At 32.3% G+C, this 22,976-nt stretch overlaps 2 protein-coding genes across 3 annotated transcripts; both read left to right on the forward strand.

The window, feature by feature from the left end:
* The first annotated feature begins 1,850 nt into the window (after positions 1–1,850).
* Positions 1,851–12,808, forward strand: LOC132308420 (aconitate hydratase, cytoplasmic). 2 transcript variants are annotated; one of them, XM_059806495.1, is made up of 21 exons: positions 1,851–1,927; positions 2,049–2,160; positions 3,157–3,261; positions 3,619–3,779; positions 3,854–3,946; positions 4,365–4,550; positions 4,991–5,152; positions 5,790–5,934; positions 6,035–6,177; positions 6,325–6,381; positions 6,486–6,565; positions 6,661–6,736; positions 7,097–7,282; positions 7,456–7,523; positions 7,631–7,749; positions 9,180–9,301; positions 9,947–10,045; positions 10,141–10,620; positions 11,669–11,767; positions 11,860–12,102; positions 12,358–12,808. In XM_059806495.1, the coding sequence occupies exons 2-21, from the start codon at positions 2,157–2,159 to the stop codon at positions 12,424–12,426; spliced, it is 2,697 nt and encodes an 898-aa protein (XP_059662478.1). In that variant the 5' UTR covers positions 1,851–1,927; positions 2,049–2,156; the 3' UTR covers positions 12,427–12,808. The 2 variants fall into 2 exon arrangements, with proteins under 2 accessions (XP_059662478.1, XP_059662479.1); XM_059806496.1 differs by having other exon boundaries at positions 1,883–2,160.
* A 7,395-nt stretch (positions 12,809–20,203) lies between these two features.
* LOC132308424 (protein translation factor SUI1 homolog) lies at positions 20,204–22,356 on the forward strand. Its single transcript, XM_059806502.1, has 5 exons — positions 20,204–20,311; positions 21,468–21,529; positions 21,643–21,845; positions 21,935–21,988; positions 22,090–22,356. Exons 2-5 carry the CDS (start codon positions 21,493–21,495, stop codon positions 22,132–22,134), a joined length of 339 nt encoding a protein of 112 aa, XP_059662485.1. The 5' UTR covers positions 20,204–20,311; positions 21,468–21,492; the 3' UTR covers positions 22,135–22,356.
* Positions 22,357–22,976: the final 620 nt, after the last annotated feature.

Raw genomic sequence — 22,976 nt, forward strand, 5'->3', positions numbered from 1 at the left:
AAGGTAAAAAATTAACACACCTCCTTGATGGTCTTAGACCATTTTTCTCATTATATATATATATATATATATATATTATCATATGAACAAATCTCTTATTCATCAAAAATGTTATTGAAGTTCAAAGACATTTTGATTCCTGCCGGTTAATGGAGTGACGTGACTCGCCTTAGATCTCGCTTATTGCACGTCTTTCAAGCATGCCTCGCTCAATAGCGGCAGAAGTGGGCTATTATGTGTTTAGAACCTCATTCCATTGAATAAAACTTTCAAAAATTTTGATCCATCAATTCTTGTCTATTGATAATAGTTTTTGTATTTTTTTATTTTATCAAATGTGTTTATTTTTTGTTCAAATTTTCAATAATTGTGTATCAGTAAAAAGGATACCGTGAATCTTATTTATCCAAATTTTTTCTATAAAATTTTCTCTGTCTACATTATATCATAAAGGCAAAAACAACAATTTGATTTAGACAATATTTAAGAAATGCTGATGATGTTTTTTCTTGCAACTAAAATGAATCAACAAAAACTCAAAATTTGTATAACTGATATTTAGGAATTTCTAGAAAAGTTTAAATATTATCATAAAGGCAAACACAACAATTTGAAAATGGGTTAAAATTTGTAATCACGTTTCTAGTTTAAATATTTCAAATATTTAGACAATATTTAAGAAATGCTGATGATGTTTTTTTCTTGCAACTTAAATGAATCAACTAAAACTCAAAATTTGTCTAACTGATATTTAGGAATTTCTAGAAAAGTTTTAAATGTGTTAAAAAAAAAAATTAGTTTTTTATTTTCAGGGCAAGAAAATTATTAGGGAGGGTGGAAAGCTCAAAGACAAGCTTCTAAACAGGGGAAGCAACCCACCCACCAAGGCAATACCATACTTGTTATTTTTTTTTACTTTTTATCTGCAACGCAGGATTTAAAAAATAATAATACTATAGACTAATTTGTTCAACGAATGAAATTAATCAAATGAGTTTTTATACTTTTAATACAATGAATAAGTTTAAGTGTGAATCCCATGTTAAACTTATGATATGAAAATATAAGATGTAAAATAAGAAATGGAAGAGAGAAAGATAGAGAACAAAGTATATACACGGTTTGGCACTAAGGCCTGCATCCATATATCAAGAGCCAATAAGGTTACATTTATCTTATTACTTGTATTTCATGATTGTATTCATTTATATGTTTATATTGTATTAATACACCATATATAGGAAATAAAGTTGACAAAAAGAATAAATCAAGAAAGAAAGAAGGAAAACAAAAAGAATAATTAACACGTAAATCAAGGAGGAAAAAAAAAAAAGAAACGGAATATAATATATATTCGTTTTTCTTTTTTTTCTAACATATATGTATAATATAATATTTGTTTTCCTTTCTTTTCTTTTATATATATATATATATAATATTATACATATATATTATATATATTTCAGTATCCCATACATTACATTATAAACTCTTTAGCTATACAAATGAGTTTGATACAATCCGATTTTAAAATTATCTTTCTTTAAAAAATAATCTTGATTATTTTATACAATATTTTATCCAACTCTAAAAATGAAAATGAAAATAAAAAATTACCATCAATTTTTTTCACCAAAAAATTATTTGTAGAATTGAACTAGTAACACCCACCATTATTAGGTCCATTTCCATTACACGTAAAAAGTAGGATTCCACTGATTTGTAAAAATTATTCATCATCATCGTCGTCGTCATCAATATGCCACGTGTAGTGTTCGTCTCTATGCACCGTATAATCTGTAATGTATACACCGTATTCTAGTTGTTGTCAGTCTGACAAGGTGTGACAAAATATTTATATAGGAGTTGTCATGTATATGTATATATCCACCCCTTCATATTCATCCGCACTTTTTGAAGATTCAAGGTATCGCCTATCTTTTTCACGCTCATCCCCCTCTCTCTGTATCTACATCTTCACTCTCTTCTTCTCTATCTAGACCTTCACTTTCATTTCCTCAATTGCTTAGCTTCTCGTCCGCTTTCAGATCGTTCCGGTGGAATCACGGCGTCGACTGGCGATCTCCGGTTAGTCTTAGGGCTCAGATCCGAATTGCTCTCGTGATTGAACACGGTTTCAGCGCAAGATCGCGATTATGGGTATGATTGACTCTTCTGTATTGGTTTGGTCATGATTTGGAGTTTTAGATTTGATTTTTATTTATTTATTTATAATTATTCTCTGTTTTAGTGTCGACTGATGAGTTGTTTGTGTTAGTCTTGCCCTTATTTAATTCATTCAGTAAAATGGAAGTGTGTTTCATTTTTTATTTGGGTTATGGAAGTCTGGCATTGTTTTCTCCAATTCATGTTCTGATATGTTTATCAGTATGGTTCTTTTACTTTAAATTGTTGACTAATTGTGGGTTTATAGTTTGTGTGTTTAAAGACCATTGCTGGTTTTTCCCTTGTTATTTGGAGTTTCTTGTTGGCGGCAAACCAATAGCTAGCTGCATGTAGTTGCTGTAAAACAGTGGATGAGTCATTTTATTCTGAATTGTTGGACAATTCTAAGAGTTTGTGTTCATGTTATTAGTTTTATATATATATATATATATATATATATATATATATATATATATATATATTTTATGATGGACAAATTCTAGTGAACTTGTTGTAAGTTGGTGTTCTCACTTTATTATCTAAGTTATGATTTTCATTTGATTATTTTTGTCAGTATTTTTTAGTCATGGATTATTTCTTATTTGTGTATTTGTGAAGAATATGAAGAATTTTCTTGCACGTGAGAAAAATGTTTAAACAATTGTGCATTAATTAAGATGTAAGAAAAGAGTAAAAGGGAGTAGATACTGCACCTTCATTCAAATGATGGTTTTTTGGTATTTGATATCCTTATATATGCATTTTATTTAGAAGAAAAATAGCATTCTTTCCGAAGTTTATGATATTTGTTGCAAACTTTTCTTTGGTGTAAATATTTGAGTTTGTTTATTTATTTATTTTTTTTAAACAGTTTAATTATTTGATCATCAATATTGTATTCTAGGAGGCATGTGCTTATTGTTTAATATTTGGTTGCTAATCCGATAATGAGGTTTCAAATTATAATATATTTTCCATCATTCTTTTTAGCTTTTGAAAATGCTTTCAAGGAAATATTGACTAGTCTTCCCAAGCCTGGAGGTGGCGAGTTTGGAAAATTCTACAGCTTACCTGCATTAAATGATCCAAGGATTGGTATGTATTTGCTATTTACAAATTAATAGAATGATCTGTATTTATTTGTTATTTACAAATTATTCTCCTTAGCTTTAGTCTTTGTTTTATCATGCTCTGAAATTCCGAGTATGTTATAATTTCAATTTGACAATTTAAGCCATTGTTTGAATTTGCTTTTGTAAAACATATTTTCCCTTTTAAGTGTGTATGTATATATTGCAATCAGATGGCATTTAAGTATCACACATGGATTTCATGACATTGCTATTATTGTCTGCTAAGTTTTCATTTTTCATTTTATATTTGTATCTTGTGGCTCTTGCCTCGATCAGTAACTTTGCTCTTTACTTTAATCTTTTTTGGGGTACACCGCAGACAAGCTGCCATACTCTATTAGGATACTTCTGGAATCTGCTATACGTAATTGCGACAATTTCCAAGTTGCTAAGGATGATGTAGAGAAGATTGTTGATTGGGAGAATACTTCACCGAAGCAAGTTGAAATTCCCTTTAAGCCTGCCCGTGTTCTCTTACAGGTTAATAGCTTCAGCTTCATGATAATTTAATTTTTTGAGACTTGTTCCATCTTTAAGCTGTTGTTGTTGTTTAGGATTTTACTGGAGTTCCGGCTGTGGTTGACCTAGCTTGTATGCGGGATGCTATGAATAAGCTTGGCAGTGACTCTAACAAGATCAATCCCTTGGTATGTCATTTTTTCCTCGATTTGCATGTCACTTTCGATGCACAGTTGGATGCCAGCTAGTGATAATACTTTGGATATGTGTTTCTGTCCATTTTAACCTTTTGAAGGAACCTTCCTATTTGACCTATACTTTTTAATGTTCTTTTATAAATATTTTCATTTGGATTTTGTTTTTCTTGGTTGAACTGGAATTATGCTTCCAACACAGTAAAGCACGATTCCCATGGCTGACCCTAGTTTATACATTTGGCATTTTTTATTTGTTGAACTAGAATCACTGAGCCTGATTTCTGCAGCCGGCACCCGATAGTTTATGTGCTATATTATGGATGGGAACATTTGAAGTTGCACCTTTCATGGAATTGTTATCACAATCTTTTAATTGTTTCATGCATTCTAATATTGATATTGCATCCAGGTTCCAGTGGATCTTGTCATTGATCATTCAGTTCAGGTAGATGTAGCAAGATCTGAAAATGCTGTACAGGCAAACATGGACCTTGAATTCCAAAGAAACAGAGAGAGGTTTGCTTTTCTTAAATGGGGATCAACTGCTTTCCGTAATATGCTTGTCGTTCCTCCTGGTTCTGGTATCGTTCACCAGGTGAAATTTTGGTATCATTAACTAAAACAAGTATATTTTCCTATTAATGATATATATAGTGTGCTAAAAGACAACCCCTCTTGGTGCCTCATCTTTTCTATTAGATGTTATATTTGTATCTAGTGTCTAAAAGGCAGAGACTAGTGGCAAGTTGGTAGAATATTTAAGTTCATATAAGTGGTATTCCCTAAAAGCAATTCAGGCCCATGATAACATGTGTGCACTTTTTATCTCACGTGACACTTCTTGGGGCATTGTGTTGTTTGCCTAGAGCCTCCCTTACATCAATGGCTGACTGGCCGTATAAAAAAATAATAAGGAAATAGACCCGTTTGTATGTTCTGTTTTCATTTTGTCTCTTTGTAGCCTTTAGTCCTTTATTCTTTTACTATAAATTTGGTAGATTTAGCAGTAAGCAAGCCTCTCTAATAAATTTGCAGGTTAATCTGGAATACCTTGGACGGGTTGTTTTCAATACTGATGGCATTCTTTACCCTGATAGTGTGGTTGGTACTGATTCCCATACGACTATGATTGACGGTTTAGGAGTTGCTGGCTGGGGAGTTGGAGGAATTGAAGCAGAGGCAACAATGCTTGGTCAGGTATTGTGGGCATAAAACCAAATTTTCTCTATTTTTCCCTGAGTTGAATCTATTTAGTTCTAGTTTGTCCAAGCTAACAGCCTTAGATAATGGGAAAAGTTGGTAAGGCGTGACATTACATTTGAATGAATTCCATACATGCATAGTAGCCTTCTCACAGTAGACTTCATCCTCATTTCATGCATTAAGCTAGATTGAATGTTTAAATAGTTTGCTTAACATGCCATAAGTTATTCCTCTAGGAGGCAAACTTATGTGTAATTATTTAATGAATCCTGTTCTCATCCTTTTTTGTTTTTCTTTTGGAACTCATTGTATTTTCTTTCATTATTCCAGTGCATCTTTGTTCACTTTGAGGATGCACGTTCAAAGGGAAAAAATAGAAAAGCTAACTTGGTTTTTTGTAGCTTCTTATATTCAATATCATTATGCCATTCTTCATGGTCGAGTTAGCAACAGTTCTTTTTAAATATTTCAACTGGATGTTATCTGTATGTATATTTATCACTTAAGGTTCATGTCATTGGAACTGGGAACACAATCACCTGCTAACGCCTATGCACTTGTTCTTGGTAGGCAATGCATTGCAATCTCACTCTGTTTTAACTCTAATTCTGTACTTCTTCAAATTTGACAGCCCATGAGCATGGTTTTGCCTGGTGTTGTTGGATTTAAATTGTCTGGGAAATTGTGCAATGGTGTCACAGCAACTGATTTGGTCTTAACCGTAACTCAAATGTTGAGGAAACACGGTGTTGTTGGCAAGTTTGTTGAGTTTTATGGTAATGTCAGTCTTGTTATGACTGGTTGATTTGAAATTTCTATTGCCACACATCTAGTTCAATTATGTATAAGCTCTAATTTGTTTGTATATGAATATAGGTGAAGGAATGGGTGAATTGTCATTGGCTGATAGGGCCACTATTGCAAATATGTCCCCCGAGTATGGTGCAACCATGGGCTTCTTCCCTGTAGATCATGTCACATTACAGTACCTCAAATTAACTGGAAGAAGTGATGAAACTGTAAGTTTTTCTTATTTTTTATTTTTTTCGTGTTTATTATTATATTTATTTATTTATTTTTTTTTTTTGTGTGCACTGAATTCGGCTGATTCTGAATTATTATTTCTTACACTATGTTGTGACTGTCATTATTTATATAATTATCAGGTGGCAATGATTGAAGCTTATTTGCGTGCTAACAGAATGTTTGTTGACTACAGTGAGGTAAATCTTTCTTCACCTTTTTTTTCTTTCCATGTTCCTGTAAATAGTTCTTCCAAATTGGCACCCTCAGGTCTGAGGTTAATGGGATGATTTTCATGTTCCAGCCTCAACAAGCAAGAATATACTCATCTTATCTGCAGTTGGACCTAGCTGATGTTGAACCCTGTATTTCAGGACCAAAAAGGTTTGCTCTATTTACAGTTATTGTACCATAACTTTTTTTAGTTCATCTTCCTCATGTACTCTTTTAAATTCATTATTCTTTGTCTGTGTTAACAGGCCTCATGACCGAGTTCCTTTGAAAGGCATGAAGGCTGACTGGCATTTGTGTCTTGATAATAAAGTTGGATTTAAGGTGAGATGCAAAGAGCGGCTGTTGTGAATTTATCATAATTGTTGTATTCTATAATGTGATTTTGCCATTGAAAATTTTGTGCATGCAACTTTCTGTTTTTTACTTTATATATCTATATATATATTTTAATTTTTCAAGCCCCAAGAAAAGTCCCCCCTCCCCTCTCTGATGTAGATTAGGACATTTTACTTTTTTTGGGTTTGTATTGGCTGATCTTGCAAGTGATCTTGTAGTAAGTTTGCATTGAACTAAGATTTCAATAAGTGGAGAGGCTATATAGTTAGGTTCTTTGTTTATATTGTGATGTCAGGTCCATTAGTTTGTTAGTAGTTAATTTTGTAATGTTTAAAATTCATGCAGGGCTTTGCTGTAGCAAAGGAGGCACAGGACAAAGTTGTAAAGTTTTCATTTCATGGACAAGCTGCTGAGCTCAAGCATGGTAGCGTTGTCATAGCGGCTATCACAAGTTGCACAAACACGTCAAATCCTAGTGTTATGCTTGGAGCTGGTCTTGTTGCAAAGAAGGCCTGTGAATTGGGTTTAGAGGTTAGTACTGGCTTTCAAAAAATGTTCTGCGTTAAATAACTTCGTAGTATGTGGAATTGTGGATTTGCAATCGGAGTAGAAGAATCAGACTTCTGCACCTGGACTTTACCTCCAAATGAAAAATTAAACTCGGGAGCATTGTTTTTTAAAAATTACCTTTATATATTCAACAGGTTAAACCATGGGTAAAAACAAGCCTTGCCCCAGGGTCTGGAGTTGTTACAAAATATTTACTCCAGAGGTACCGGTTATGGTTTTTGGATGATATGCATTACGTGCTCAGTTTGTTTTGATTGCATACTGTGTTTATTTTGGAACTGATATTTGTCTCTGTGTTGGTGTGTATAGTGGCCTCCAAAAATATTTGAGCCAGCAGGGCTTTCATATTGTTGGCTATGGCTGCACGACATGTATCGGGAATTCTGGGGATCTTGATGAATCTGTTGCTTCTGCAATTTCAGACAATGGTATCTTTCTCATTTATTTTATGTTTCTCCTAAGTGATAAATTTGACATGGAAACTACATACTTAACCTACCAATTACTAAATTTCGGTAATGCAAGAGCTTCTAATGCAAAGGGCTTAAAATCTGTAGCTTTTGTTAACTAGGGAAAAAATGTAAAGTATGGGTAGTCTCAGTTGATTGTTCTAAATAATATGATTACATATTTGTTCACAATGATATCATAATATTAAATTCACAGCAACAGAAATTCAAATGTAAAATTCTTGGTAGGTATCATTATACCTTCAAGCCAAAGCATCGCCATTATCAAATAATCTACTCAATGTCTTAATCTAGTAATTTGGTCACATAGATGAATCCCTTTTGACAATTGCAAGGTTCCACCTTATGGTAGGATATTGTTGAATTGCAGGCTATTGTATTCACAACTTTTGATCAATGTAAAGGTGTCGTAGTACAGGTAAATTGTAATACTCCTTGCAGTGTAATCAGTGAATTAGTTTCATCAACCTGAGAGATTTCATGATGGAGAGAATGAGATGGAGTTTGGAGCCACATCTTATGCATCATTCATACCTATGCCTGGCGTAGACGCAAGTCATGCATGAAATAGATTTTTTTGAGTTTTTCCTCTATTTTAAGGAATTACATTATTTAATATTTATTTCTATAATTTCTATTTATTCCACCCTTCCCAGCTCATTTGATAATTGAAATGAAATTTCTCTGCCTAAGTTCTTTTTTATATCTGTTTTCTTCTCTATTCTCCTCTTCTTTCATCTCTCTTTTCTCTACCTGCATTAGTTCTGTACCAGGGAGTTTTGGTCCTACACCACTTCATCTTGTCGTCATTTAGAATTACCATTATGCTCTTATGGATGCATTCAGTGTTAATTTAATTCCCATTGTTACACCATGTTCTGTTTTCAATGCCAATTATTTTTTACCTTGAAGAGTGGTTGATCTTAAAAAATGTTTGATTAATGAATGATCAAACAAAGATAGTAATTAATTCTAAATTTTTTTAAAAAAAGAAAAAATTAATTCAAAAAACAATTGGATGAATTATCATTGTTCCGTTTTACACTCAAAAGTGAATATTTTCTTCAAACGATTTAGATTTAGATAGGTTCAAATATTATCAAAAGATGACATTTGGTTGTAATATGTTTTTGAAAATAGAAACTAACAAGATGTCAATTTTCATTGTGAATGTTCTGTGACCTCTCAAATATTCTGGTTTTTAATAGAATCTTAGTCCTTCATCAAAATAAACTGTGGAAATTGTTTCAAAAATCTAGTGGTATTGTTATCATATCAACTTCCATTCTTTAAAGTTTCAACTTATCTTGCGAGGAGCCAATACATATAATTGGCTTCTCTGTAATTCAACCTTTTCCCCCTCTAATGCAGCTGTGGTTCTTTTGCAGATATTGTTGCTGCTGCTGTGCTTTCTGGAAACCGAAACTTTGAGGGTCGCGTTCATCCACTGACAAGAGCTAACTATCTTGCTTCTCCTCCACTAGTTGTAGCTTATGCACTTGCTGGAACGGTATGTATACAAATTTTTAGTGTACGTTTCATTTTTTATCCTTCTGCCTTACATTTTATTTCCCAATGTCAGAAAGGATGATCATGTTGTGAATGGAAAAGAAAAAATTCCAAATTGAAATTAAGATCTACTATCAACATTGTGTATGTGTCTCTTCAAATTGAATCATTTCTTGCAGTATAAAGATATAGGTGGGGGCCTTGGTCAAATTGCCTCAGTCCATTCAAATTCATTTTTTGATACCCTTCTTAATTGCCTCAGTCCTTCGGTACCTCATGGGTGACAATGCCAATGTCCCTTCATTTTTTGCATCTAGACAAGGACATTGGTTATGTTTGATGCACTTCTTAATAAGTTAATACCCCTGCTGTTGTTCTGCTTCTGAATTCAATGGAACATTCTCTGTTATGTTTTAGTAGCCAATACTTTTGTATAATTGTAACATATCCATCGGCCTTTTGAAGTTTCACAAGCTCTAAGAAGTTCTGCTTGCTTTTATATATATATATATATATATATATGTATATAAAATAAATAAAATAAAATAAATAAAAAAAAACCGAAACATATAAACAAGGGCAATACTGGTGCATGGAGCTCATGCTTCGTGCTTAATTATTAAACTTCTGAATTCTCATTTTCCAGGTTGACATTGACTTCGAAAAGGAGCCAATTGGAACTGGGAAGGATGGTAAGAGTGTATACTTCAAGGATATCTGGCCCAGTAACGAGGAAATTGCAGAGGTAGAATGTTTAGGATAGTTTTTATGTAATTACTTTTAAGTCATGATTATTTGATTATTAGACTCAAACTCTAATTTAAACTTATGCTGTTTTAGGTGGTTCAATCTAGTGTACTTCCAGATATGTTTAAGAGCACTTATGAGGCTATCACAAAGGGCAACCCAACGTGGAATCAACTATCTGTCCCGACTGCCAGTCTTTATGCTTGGGATCCAAACTCAACCTACATTCATGAACCCCCGTACTTCAAGGATATGAATATGGACCCACCAGGACCTCATGGAGTGAAGGATGCCTACTGCTTGCTCAATTTTGGTGACAGTATAACGACGGATCATATTTCTCCAGCAGGAAGTATCCACAGGGACAGTCCCGCTGCCAAGTACCTCCTTGAGTGTGGGGTTGACCGCAAGGACTTCAATTCCTATGGTAGCCGTCGTGGCAATGATGAAGTGATGGCAAGGGGAACCTTTGCAAACATTCGCATTGTGAACAAGCTCTTGAATGGAGAAGTGGGCCCAAAGACCATTCATATTCCAACTGGAGAGAAGCTTTATGTGTTTGATGCAGCAATGGTGAGTTCCATAATATCAAGTATTTCAACTTTCCCCTCTTTATTGAAATTGCATATGAAGTCACATGCATTGTAATGTAACATCTCACTAGTAAGTTTCTTTCTCCGTTTTGTTTTCATATGATTTAGTGGTTTATATGATGTCACTAAACCTCTCGCAGATTTTTCCAATAAACAAAATTTTGATTTTCTGTCAATAGGCACATTGTAGAAGAATTGATTAGGATGCTGCTTTCTTTTGTAAAATTAGCCCCTTACATATATGTTTGCCAAAGCAGAGAAATTAGGAGATAATTGAAGCCTCCAAAATCACAACTAGTTGGGAAGTGGAAAATACATGGCTCCAATAGGCATCTTCTATTTTCTTGGCGGATGGATCTTTAGTGCTTAATGAATTAAAAAGTTTTTTTATTTGAGTTTGTAACTTTGAATCAAATATTGTCTCACTAATATCCGTCTGTTTGCCGTGATGGCAGACGAAATGAAGCAAATGGAATTATAATAAAGTTGGTTCAAACTGATAGTTTCAAGATTGCAAATTCTTTTTCCTGTCATCGCATCAAATGAAGCTCTAGTGAGAATGCCATCTGCATCTATATATTCATCTTTGTGCAAACATGGAATCCAGTCAACTAGGATTCATCCCTAAAAAAAGGAAGAAAGAAATTCAACAAGCAGAGAAACTGTCTCTTTTCAGTAATTAGAGAAATTGTCTATTGTTATTGTGCAGGATCTGCAATCAGTATACTCATGTCAAAAGAAAAAAAATCTTCCATTTTATTTTCTTTAAACTGTAAGGTTTGAAATTATACCAGTGTTTCCCCCTAATTGAGTGATTGGATGATTCTTAGATTATGAATTTCATTGGATTCTATCCACACTTCATGAACTGAGTATTGCACGCTCTTCAACTTGCCATTTCTGTTGCTGATGTTTCTCCCTCTCTATTTTTCTATTTTGTGTTTGCGGAAGGGGGGGCGGGGGTTGATGAGTAGTTTCAATACATTTCTCTATTATTGAGTGCTGAACATGATGTCATCCGAATGCAGCGGTACAAGGCTGCTGGACAAGGCACCATTGTTCTGGCTGGAGCAGAATATGGAAGTGGTAGTTCTCGAGACTGGGCTGCCAAGGGCCCAATGCTACTGGTGAGTGGTGATGCTTGTCTCTCGGCACTATATGATGGTGTACTGTGGTTGGCATTCTGATATTTCATCACTTTGTAACATATTTTTGTCAGGGAGTGAAAGCTGTCATTGCCAAGAGCTTCGAGAGAATTCATCGTAGTAACCTGGTTGGAATGGGCATCGTTCCTCTTTGTTTCAAGCCTGGTGAGGATGCAGATACACTAGGTCTGACTGGTCATGAGCGTTACACCATAGACCTTCCAAGCAAAGTTAGTGAGATAAGGCCCGGCCAAGATGTTACTGTGAAAACTGACACTGGCAAGTCTTTCACATGTACAGCCCGTTTCGACACAGAGGTAGAGGCCACATTCTTTCTTGACCATTATTTCCTTTCTCTTTTTCTCTTATCGTTAGTGGTTCAAGTTGGTAAAATTCTCCTCTTTGACTTTCTGGATTTCAACATGCTGTCTGAGTCTTGGCAGCCCGAGCTTTTAACATTTACACCTTTATTCGCGTGAAGATAATATTTCGTTAGAAAGGCTTGTTTGGTGCTTTGATGTCATCTATTCGTTTGGCTCAGATATTCTAATTCCACTCGATTGCATCTGCAGGTCGAGTTGGCATATTTTGATCATGGTGGCATCCTTCCATACGTCATTCGGAATCTGATTAAACAGTAAATTGTTGAGCTTTTGGACCAAGAGTCTACTACTCTTCTATTTGGATAGTTTAACAGCAACATGGAAATCACTATCCATGGGGAAACTAAATCTCACTACATTCCCAAACTTCTGGAATTTATACTACTACAATAAATTGTTTTCAATAAAAGTGGAAAATTTATGTTTTCCTCTCCGAGTCTGCTTTTCACTTTTCAGTAAGATGGAAGAGTGTCATTTATAGTTCTTACCTGTCCAGTGTAGAAAATAGACAATTGCAATTGATCTAGGGCAAGGCAGACTTAGCTGCCTTACACAATTGTAATTTGTTATTCTCGGTCTGTAATTTAATTCTGAACATTTATTCCATTTTGTTTAATTTACATGATTATTATTGTTTTTAGTTCTATTTATTTATTAGAGGGTGTATTCGGTCTCATGGAATTGAATAAAATTGGAATTGGTGAAATTGGAGAAAAGAAACTAAAAAAATGTTTTTTAACAATTTCACTGGCCAACACAACCAAAGTTTTCTGTATTATACCCTACTAATCTCTCTCATTTTAAGAGAGAATTCTGATTCCATGGTCTCTTTCATTGCACCAAATGAAGGAGGAGAAAATAGAGAGGAGATATTTTTTGAAGGACAAATAACTTCTATTCTCATCCTAACTTCGGGGGGAAAATTAAGTTTAAAAATAAACGGATTTTTGCATTTCTCAAACAATTTTTTTTTTAACTAATAAAATGATAATTGGATGGATGAGTGCAAGACTACTTTATTTATAATGATAATTAAAGTTGTTATATATATATATATATATATATATATATATATATATATATATATATATTACAGCTGTTTTTAAAAAATATATAATTTTGAAAAATAGCCGTTTTTTTTTAAATTTTATTTTACATGTGATACAGGCCACACCGTGTGGTATAAAATAGATAAAAAGTAGGGATTTTTACCATGGGCTTAAGGCCCAAATATTACAATATAATGAAATCAAACGTGGGCTACAACTAGAAAATGAGGGGATTACACAAACTACTTCTTAAAAATGAAAAATGGAGAGACCACAAGAACTATTTCTATAAAATGAACCGAAATTCTACTTTGGACTACATAACAATCTATATTACTATAATGACCCAAACTATATATTATTATATCATAAAAGCTTTAAAACGTGGAATAAACTTATGGAAAGATCTTTGAACAAACTATTTAATATTTTTTAAGTTTTTCACAATAAATTAAAATTTCACAGTAGATTAGTACGGACTTTAAGACTTCTTTAGACAAAATATCTTATATAAAACTTAAATTTAACGAAACAGTAGTAGCTCTAATACCAAAATTAAATTCAATCGAACCGGATAGAAGTATGCAATAACATAGAGATAAAATTAATAATTAAATCACAGAAATAACTGCCGAATCTGATAATGCTCTAATAACGCCCTATAAAAACGCTTGAATACCGGTAAGAACGGGCCAACAAGCTAACAATTCGATTCAATTCACAGAAGAAATTACTAAATTAAAACTAAGGCTGCTTGTACTGGTTGGATTCAAGAAAATTCTAGGATCTACACTGTCTGGCTAAATAAAATCTATATATTTGATCTTTTTGTCAACCGAAGTCTTTTGCCTAAAAGTACTGAAAATACTAAATAAGGAAAAGGAATTTTTGAGTAAAAGCAAGCTGGATGATTTATTTTATGGGAAATATATACATGAATACACACTGTTTATACATGGATACACTCTCACACAATATTTTACAAAAAGAAACACACTGAAAGAAATCACACTAGGAAACTATGGCTGAAGGCTGGAATGCTTGATGGCTCTTAACTTGATTGCTCTAAAACTCGATGATCTTCTCTTGAGTTGAAGGTCTCCTTTTATAGAGTAATCTGAAAGATAGCTCAACGCTTGAGATTGCAGATGCGGCATAGATGGCTGAGATGTAAGATACCTTGGAGATAAGGTTCATTGAATTATTGTGGGACATCCTTATCTTTACTTTTGTCTTTAGAATTTGCTTTCGGTGGATCTTGGCTATTTTTATTATGGGTTTAAAACATCTTCCAGTAATACAGTCAATAAAGGAAATCCATCTTTTTGCAGACATCCTCTGTTGCTTTGCTTTGTTTACAAATTTAACTATATTATCGCAATCTGTTCTTATAAGAAATTATTTATTAAGGAATATCTGAAATTTTTTAATAGAATTTGTTACTCCAAAAATTTCTAGATCTGTTGATGGTAAAGTAGATTGTACTTTATTAAAGGTTCCACTAGCATGGTGACAAATTTGTTCTTCTTCTCGAGAAGATTCTTTTATAGGTCTGTGAAGAAGTAAACCTGCCCATCCTTGTGCTGATGCATCTATTTGAATTATTTTGTAACTATTTTCAAGTAATAGTTGTAAGGGTTCTAACTGAGTGACCAAAGATTTAATTTTCTTAACTAATTCTATGTCTTGAGTATTAAAATATTTTTGACCATTTTTTCCTAATTTAGAATATAATGGTCCTACTAATTGTCCTAATTTTGGAATAAAATTGTGACCGTAATTTAATAATCCTAAGAATGCTTCTAATAACTTGGTTTCTTCTAATTTATCAGGAAAATCTAAAATCTTTTGCACAATATGTGATTGTAATTCTACTTTTCCTTTTTTTATATACAAGCCTAAGACATCGATATCTTGGTTTTTCTAATATCATCTTTTTACTACTTATAATGAGTTCTTAAGTTATAAATTCATTTAGTATAATTTCAATATGTTTTCTATGTTCTTCCTTAGTTTGACTAAAGATTAGAATATCATTTATGTAAACACAACAGAATTTTGAATGTTTATTGAATATGGTATCCATTTTTTGTTGGAACTCTTGTGGCGCATTCTTTAATCCAAAAGGCATAACAAAACATTCATAATGTCCTTCATGACATGTGAATGCGGTCCATTTAATGGATTCATTAGCCATACGGATTTGCCAAAATCCTGATTTGCAGTCAAATTTAGAGAACCATTTTCTATCTTGTATTTGATTTATTAAAACATCTTTATTAGGAATTTTATAGCTGTCATCATAAATATTATCGTTAATTCTTTTATAATTTATAACCATACGAGTTTTTCCTCTTTTTATTTCTGCATGATTTCTAACCATAAAAGCTGGACTCCTATGTCTACTATTATTTTTTCGTATTACCTTTAGTAATAGAAGTTTTTGATTTGTTTTTGGAACTCTTCTTGATCGTCAAGGGTATGGGGATTATCTTGAGTTTTTATAGTTAAGAAATGATTTATTATATTTAATTTTGCTTCGATTTTATTTTTATACCAATATTTTTGGGGATCTTCTTCTAAAATCTCAGTGGTTTCAACTAATCTTAAAAGATTATCTATATTTAATTTAAGATTTTTTAATATAGCTTTATTATTAAGGAAAATCTTTGGTTCATCTAGATGACTAAGAAACGTTAATACTTCAGAAATATTTTCTAAAAATTCGGTTACATCAAATAAGTTTTCTATAGTTTCCTCTGTCATAGGTAAAGTATTGACATAAGTAATAACTCATTTTTCTTTTTGAGTAATATAAGGAGGGTTGGATGGAATAAATGTTCCTTTTTAAAAAAACTGTAAACTCGTAGGGGTATATATAAATCATCTAGTGAGTGAATTTATAAAATTTAATCATAAAATAAAATCATAAGTATTAGTAATATTATTAACTACATAAGTTTGCGGTAAAATAAACTTTTTGTTATTAATTAATATAGGAATATTTTGAACACAATAAGTTATTAGGAGTTTTTTATTATTATATTGACTCATATTAACATTATAGTTTAACTTTATCAAATATTTTTCAGGCACTAAATGCTTTTGAATTATACTTTTAGATGCTCCAGTATCTAACATTGCTAAGGTTTGAACTAATTTTTCTTTAAATTCTAATGTTACCGAAAATTGAATAAGACTAGATAGTTTGTATATTGAATTTATAAATTCGACTATAATATCTTCTTACTTATCTTCATATTTTGTATAATAGTCATGGCATAATAAAGTTTTGCAATGGTTTTCACAGTAATGACCTTCTTTGATAAATGTATTACATTGTTTACAATTATAAGATGAAAAATGAAAATTAACTAAATTTTATTGACATGATGGATTGCTTATAGTGTAGACGAAATCTTCCATTGAATGGAGACCTTGGTCAAAGTCTTCCTCATTATCGAAATCGCTGTCTATACTTTCAATACTATATATACTTTCATTGTCATCTTCGGAATCATAAATACTTTCTAGTTCATATAATTATTCTATCTGTTATTCAATATCTTCAAGTATATTGATCTTTTCTTGTATCCTTTTGATAGGATTCTGTTTGTATCTATAAGAACAATTTGGTCTTATATGTCCTGAATCTCCACAAATAAAGCATTTGCAATTTCGTTCTTTAGTGGGTAATGTATTTACTTTATTATCCTTGTTATCTTTACTATCCTTTTTATTATTATCTTTATTTATTTTTTGTCTTTTATACCAAAGCCGCTTTCGGAATTGTTTGGGATTATTTTTAAAATAAGGTTTTTTATTACAATAATTCTTGTAGGTCTTAGTTTTGCGTAGATTATATTTTTTAGGTTTATTACGCTTATAATTATAATTTTTCTGAGCCATACAACCATATTGTGGTGGAAAGTCTATTTGCCTACAAGTATGATAAAATTGTTTTTTGATTTGTTTAGATTCTTTACGTTGTTTACATTCTTCTTTTAATATATTATAAACATGATTAACTCTATCTCCTATGGTTAACCTATCTCTTCTGGAATTTTCTAACTATTTTTTCCATATTTTAGTTTCTACACTTCCTGGTAATTTCTGAAGATACCTATCGAGTAATGTTCTGTTTCTTGTTTTACCAGTGGCTGCGAAATACTCAAAAAATTTATTTGTATAATCTCTTATATATCGAAAATCACAAATATGTAGTAATTCTAGATTACGTAAAGCTTCATTTTGCTTTATAAGGGTTTCATCTAATAATCTATCATCGCCAACTAACACATTTTTTATTAGGCTGGTAAAACTTTGAATTGTAAAATTATTACGTAAGAGGGCATAATCATTGGGATAAGTTACTTTGTAAGATTGCCACCAGTCATGGATGGTTCCCCTTAATAAAGTTTCACAATAAGTTAAGGCCTGAGTTTTATTATCAAAATTAGTTAGAATGGATTGCATAATACAATCTTGTTTCTAATTTTCGATTACTTTTGCCCAATCTTGGGGATCATGTCATGCTATGTCTAATATTGTTCCTGCTTGTTGCGCTGGTATATTATCGTAATGTCTACGATTTTGTGTCCATGTGTACATATCTGGTATATTTCTATTTTCTATGTAGGTTTCTTGTGTTGGATTTAACCTTTGTCCAGTGGTATAGTCGTTATTTATGGTATTAGTACTACTTATGGCATTAGTCTTTCTTTGGTCAGTTATTTCTTAGTCAACTGACTGAGACGTTGATCTTTCTGGTTCTTTTCCTTTTCTATGTTCTACTACATTCAACTCTTCTTTTAATGTGTTTAACTCATATGCTGTATAGAAGGATTCAAGTCCTATGTTTAGAATATTTTTCTTAATATTATCGTTATTTTCTTGTCCTAGGTAAATAATTTCTATAAATTTGTATTTAGGTTCTGGATACTTGTCTTGCAAGGCTTCTAATTGTAAATTATCAAAACCGTTCATTATTTTATCTAGAATTTCATCTTCTAGTCTATCATAAAGGACATTTATTTCTTCAGGAGATTCTATTTATACTAAAGTAGTTAAAAATTCTTCTTCGATATCATCTGTTAAATTATCTTGTCTTTTATAGTTACTAAACCTTATACTAGCTTCTCCATTATGTTTTACATATATCATATTGTTTTCGGGAACTTTTTTGGTTGTTTTAGTAAGATTTGGCAATTCCCATTCAGTTCCTTCATGAATTATACTACTTACTTTTCTAGTCTCTATCATCTGGACATATTTGCTACTAAAAGGTTTAACTATTTCACTGAATTGAGCTTTGAACTTTAAATTATATTGATTAACTGTTTTTCCTATGAATAAAGTATTAATTAATAAGTTTTTATACTGTCCGGTCATATTATATCCTTTTATGGATATAGCTATTTTTATATGTTTACTAAATTCTCTAATGGTCATTGTGAAATTAGGAATACATCCTATAATGGCTGTGTTGGCTGCTAGATCTATTTCAGCGCTAACTATTTGTGTTTGTTGATGGTTTTTCCATCGATCATCATAAATATATGCGAGTGCTCTGGTTCCTACTTCTGATCTATTTAATCCTACTATTCCGATCATTATTACACCTAAGTACATAAGCTCTAAATTACTTTTTTCCTGCTCTTGACAAGTCTCTAGCGTTTTGAGATCTAAAATTACCTGGTTATTTACTACACTTATCCTTCGCTGGCTAAGATGATTGTATATCTTGCTTTGGAAATTTAATAAATTATTAGAATAAAAATTAACTTTATTGGATACTTTCTTCATTCCTTTTTCGATATATTTTTGAGCATCGTGTTCATTATCATATAGATCTTCTACCCTCATTATTTCTTTGTATTTTCGAAGGACAATGGCCATTCTCTATGTGGTTGTAAAAGATTTACACGCTTGGTGGTTTTAGTCGAGAAGTAATTAGTTGATAACTTTAAATCTTTTATTTTATCTGATAATTCAAATAATTCTTTAGAAGATTCTCTGAGAATACTTTCTTGTATTACTTCTAATTTTTCTTTAAGTTTGTTAATTTTTTCAGATAACTGGAGTAATAACTGGATGAAAAAGTTATTTTGTCTAATATTTATATTAGTTGATTGTATGTCAGTTTTAAAACTTGTAAATCCTATAGGGTCTTTGTCAATTTTATAAAGTTCGGCTAAAGCTGCTAGATAATCAGGATTACTAGTGCTCATAAAACTATTGTAATAGTCTTTGGATATCGGTTTTTAAAGATTTTAAATATTCTATAGTTATTTTTTTATTTTCTAAAATGTTTTTAATATCACTGCTTATGTCTTTAATAGCGACTGATATTATTTTGTTATCTAAATTATGTGGACTAGAATTCTGGTCTATTTGGGTTTTAATATAATCTAGATTTTCTTCTAGTCATTTTATAGAGTTATCTAAGTTATTAAATTCTATTCTACCCATAAACCTAAAATCTTTGTCTTCTTCCTTCTAGAATAATCTGTATAAAAATAATTCTAAATCTAAATTTTTCTATCCTTCGTTGTAGGTTACGTGTTGTATTATCGGTTTGTGAAATGTAACAGTTTCTTAGTGCTATTCGGCAAAATTCTAGAATTTCTAAAAGTTTTTCTTTGAGTAAGTTGTACATAAAATAAACTTTAGAACTAAAAATATAATTTTAACTTAGAAAACGATTCAAAATGAATGTCTTCACTTTTGATTTATGATCCAGTAAATATGCAATAATTTAGTAATAAAGTTTTGCTACCCACCACTTACATGTAAAAGTCCCTCAAAAGTAGTAAATCTAATAGAAGGTAAAGGAATTAAAATATACTTATAATAATAGCAATTTGTTGGATGCCAGCCAAAAAGTACAGAATCCATACTCATTTAATCTCAACCGTCAATTATAACTAACTGACTTTAGATTAACGCTAAAAATAAAATAAAATAATATTTGTGGCCAAGACGCCACCGCCTCGGACATATATAATGACCCACGAGACTGCTAAATTTCACATTGTGATTTCGTGTTCTCTTCGCAGGTTCTCGTTAAGAAGTCGGTTACCTTTTTAACTAAGGTAACTCCTTAGCCCTAGCTGTTCCATCGATTCTTGTAGATTCTCTTGTTTGAAGCCTGTTGTACATGTTTCGATTTATGAATTTGATCTGATCATAAATGTTTACGATTGTTTCTCTGGGTATTTGATCATCTACTTCTAGTTGATTGTTTGAAGATTTTTGGGTGTTGGGTTTTGTGAATTATGTTTTTTTATTTTATTTTATTACATATTGTATTCATATCTTGAACTTGATAATGATATCACCTGATTTTCGTTTTTTTATAGTCTTCATTCGTTTCAGTGGAATTTAATATATTTTTTTGGTGGATTTTCTTCCCTCTCATAGGATTCATATAATCTTGAATATCTTGTTCGAATTTTTCATCAATATTGATTCTTAGATTCTTGAAATCTTCTATTCAAGAAACAAAAACACGTTTTCTTCAATTTAGCTAGGTTAATGGTCTAGTTCGGAATTTTTCATTAAAATTTCAATGGTTCCAATCAATTTAAGGGACATGAAAGATGGACTAATTTATTATTATTATTATTATTATTATTATTATTATTATTATTATTATTCAGGTAAATCTTTTCTATTTAAAGAAAAATTGGTGCCTAAAGTTTTCTTTTATTCTGACCCTGTTGTTGTTGTTGCTAGGTGGGTTCAAACTATTATTGATCTTAGTCCAAAGACATACCTAGGGAATGGATAAGAATGGATTTGAATTTGATACTTATTCTTAATTTCTTAATTTATGCTTTCTTTGTGTAGTGAAAACTGAGAAGTATCACACAAATTGGCTAGCATCAGTAGAAAACTAACATAATCTAAATAAATGCAGAATTGCTAATTTTCCATTACCGTTTTATTGATAGATATGCATTCGTATCTGTAGAACATGCATCAATTTTTACTGGTACCTGCATTTGACTCCTTTCTTTCCAGCTGTTCACAAAATAAACAGCACCAGAATATCATGAATCAATTTGAATTATTTGCGATGATATGTACATGTTACCAAGAGTTTTGTTCTAGTGGCATCACGACTACCTTCCAAATGGAAGGTTGAGTGGTGAAATCTTCATAATGGGCAATTGTGGCTTGACCAACTTAAAACTCCCCTCACAAAAAAAATATGGTTAATGACTTTTTTTTCTTTCTCTTATGCAGTTTCTTATCAAACAGAAGTACATATATGGTTGATATCGACGTACAGATCCCTACCACTTTTGGTAAGTGTTATTTCAGTTTCTGCAACCCTGGGACAAATTTTCAGTATTAGCTGTCTGTAATTGTTGGAAGCGTTTTTCTTTGAGGGCTTATCATTGTCATGACATGTTTGCAGATCCATTTGCTGAGGCCAAGGACTCGGGTGCCCCGGGAGCAAAGGAGTATGTTCATATTCGCATCCAACAGAGGAATGGAAGGAAAAGCCTGACTACGGTGCAAGGGCTGAAGAAAGAGTTCAGCTATGAAAAAATCCTGAAGGATCTCAAAAAGGAATTCTGCTGTAACGGGAATGTTGTGCAGGACAAAGAGCTTGGCAAGGTAGCAAGAAGAAGCAATTGCCATGTCAGATGTATTTTGCTTTTTAACTTGACCTCCATCTTACACAAGTTTGTGTTGTTGTTGTGTAGGTTATTCAACTGCAAGGTGATCAGCGGAAGAACGCTTCCAGTTTCCTTGTTCAGGTAATACCCCTTTTAGCAACACACTAATTTTGGGATGTATTTCTAGTGTTTTTTGCATGGCTTGTACTGAATATCGCCGCTGCTGTGGTGTGTTATTACAGGCCGGGATTGTGAAGAAGGATCAGATCAAAATACATGGTTTCTAAGGCAAAGATCTGTCGGCATTAAGAAAGATAATATTTGGTCTAGTTTGGCTTTTATTATGCGGGGATCATAGAGACTTACGACTATATTTGTGGTCTGCCTTAATTAGGATATAGTTCGTCTGTACTTTTAATCGCTTCTCTTTGCCTTTGGCTTGCTTGGACATGGCAATTCTAGTACAATGTCTCTCTATTGGTAATAAAATAAAATGTTTTTTGCGGAAATGAGAATCTGTGTGCGTGTGCATGGGTTTATTTATTGAATGTGATGGTGATGGATGTGGTGGGTTCTCGACACACTTTTTCTTGCTAAATCGGTCATTTTTTTTTTTTTTTGGGTGAGGCAGAGTTACTTTCTGATCTTACGTTTCACTGCCATACCTCGTTGGAACTTTATACATATCCTTTATTGGTGGAACTTTGCCGTGCCGTTCGGTACCAAGTCCCAATTGGTCTTTCGTTTGAAGAAGGAATTTCTATTTATTTATTTTGAGGCCATGCAGGAACATGATTTGAATCTGTGAGGATCATGGTTATGTGTACTGAGAAACCATTATGCACATTTTAGCTCATTGAAGTCCGACACATAATGATTAATAAATTGTCCAATCTCTCTCGTCTCTTCCCCTTTCTGCTAGGGTTTCTGAACAAAGCCTTTCCCTTTTCTTATCAGAGAGTGTGGTTTCGCCGGCGAATCTCACTCATCCATCTCACGCTTCAACGATCTCGAGATTCCATGGTTTTAGGGAGCGAGAGAGTTTTCGTGAGAGATGTTGAACCAAGTTTCAACTTGTTCCTCGCTATGTTAGGTTCTCTGTTCATCAGAGTTGGGGTTGTATATAAGA

This window comes from Cornus florida, unplaced genomic scaffold, assembly GCF_030987335.1.
Source record: "Cornus florida cultivar Cherokee Brave unplaced genomic scaffold, ASM3098733v1 CherokeeBrave_3.0.0_Hap2_Chr05, whole genome shotgun sequence".
NCBI classification, from domain to species: domain Eukaryota; kingdom Viridiplantae; phylum Streptophyta; class Magnoliopsida; order Cornales; family Cornaceae; genus Cornus; species Cornus florida.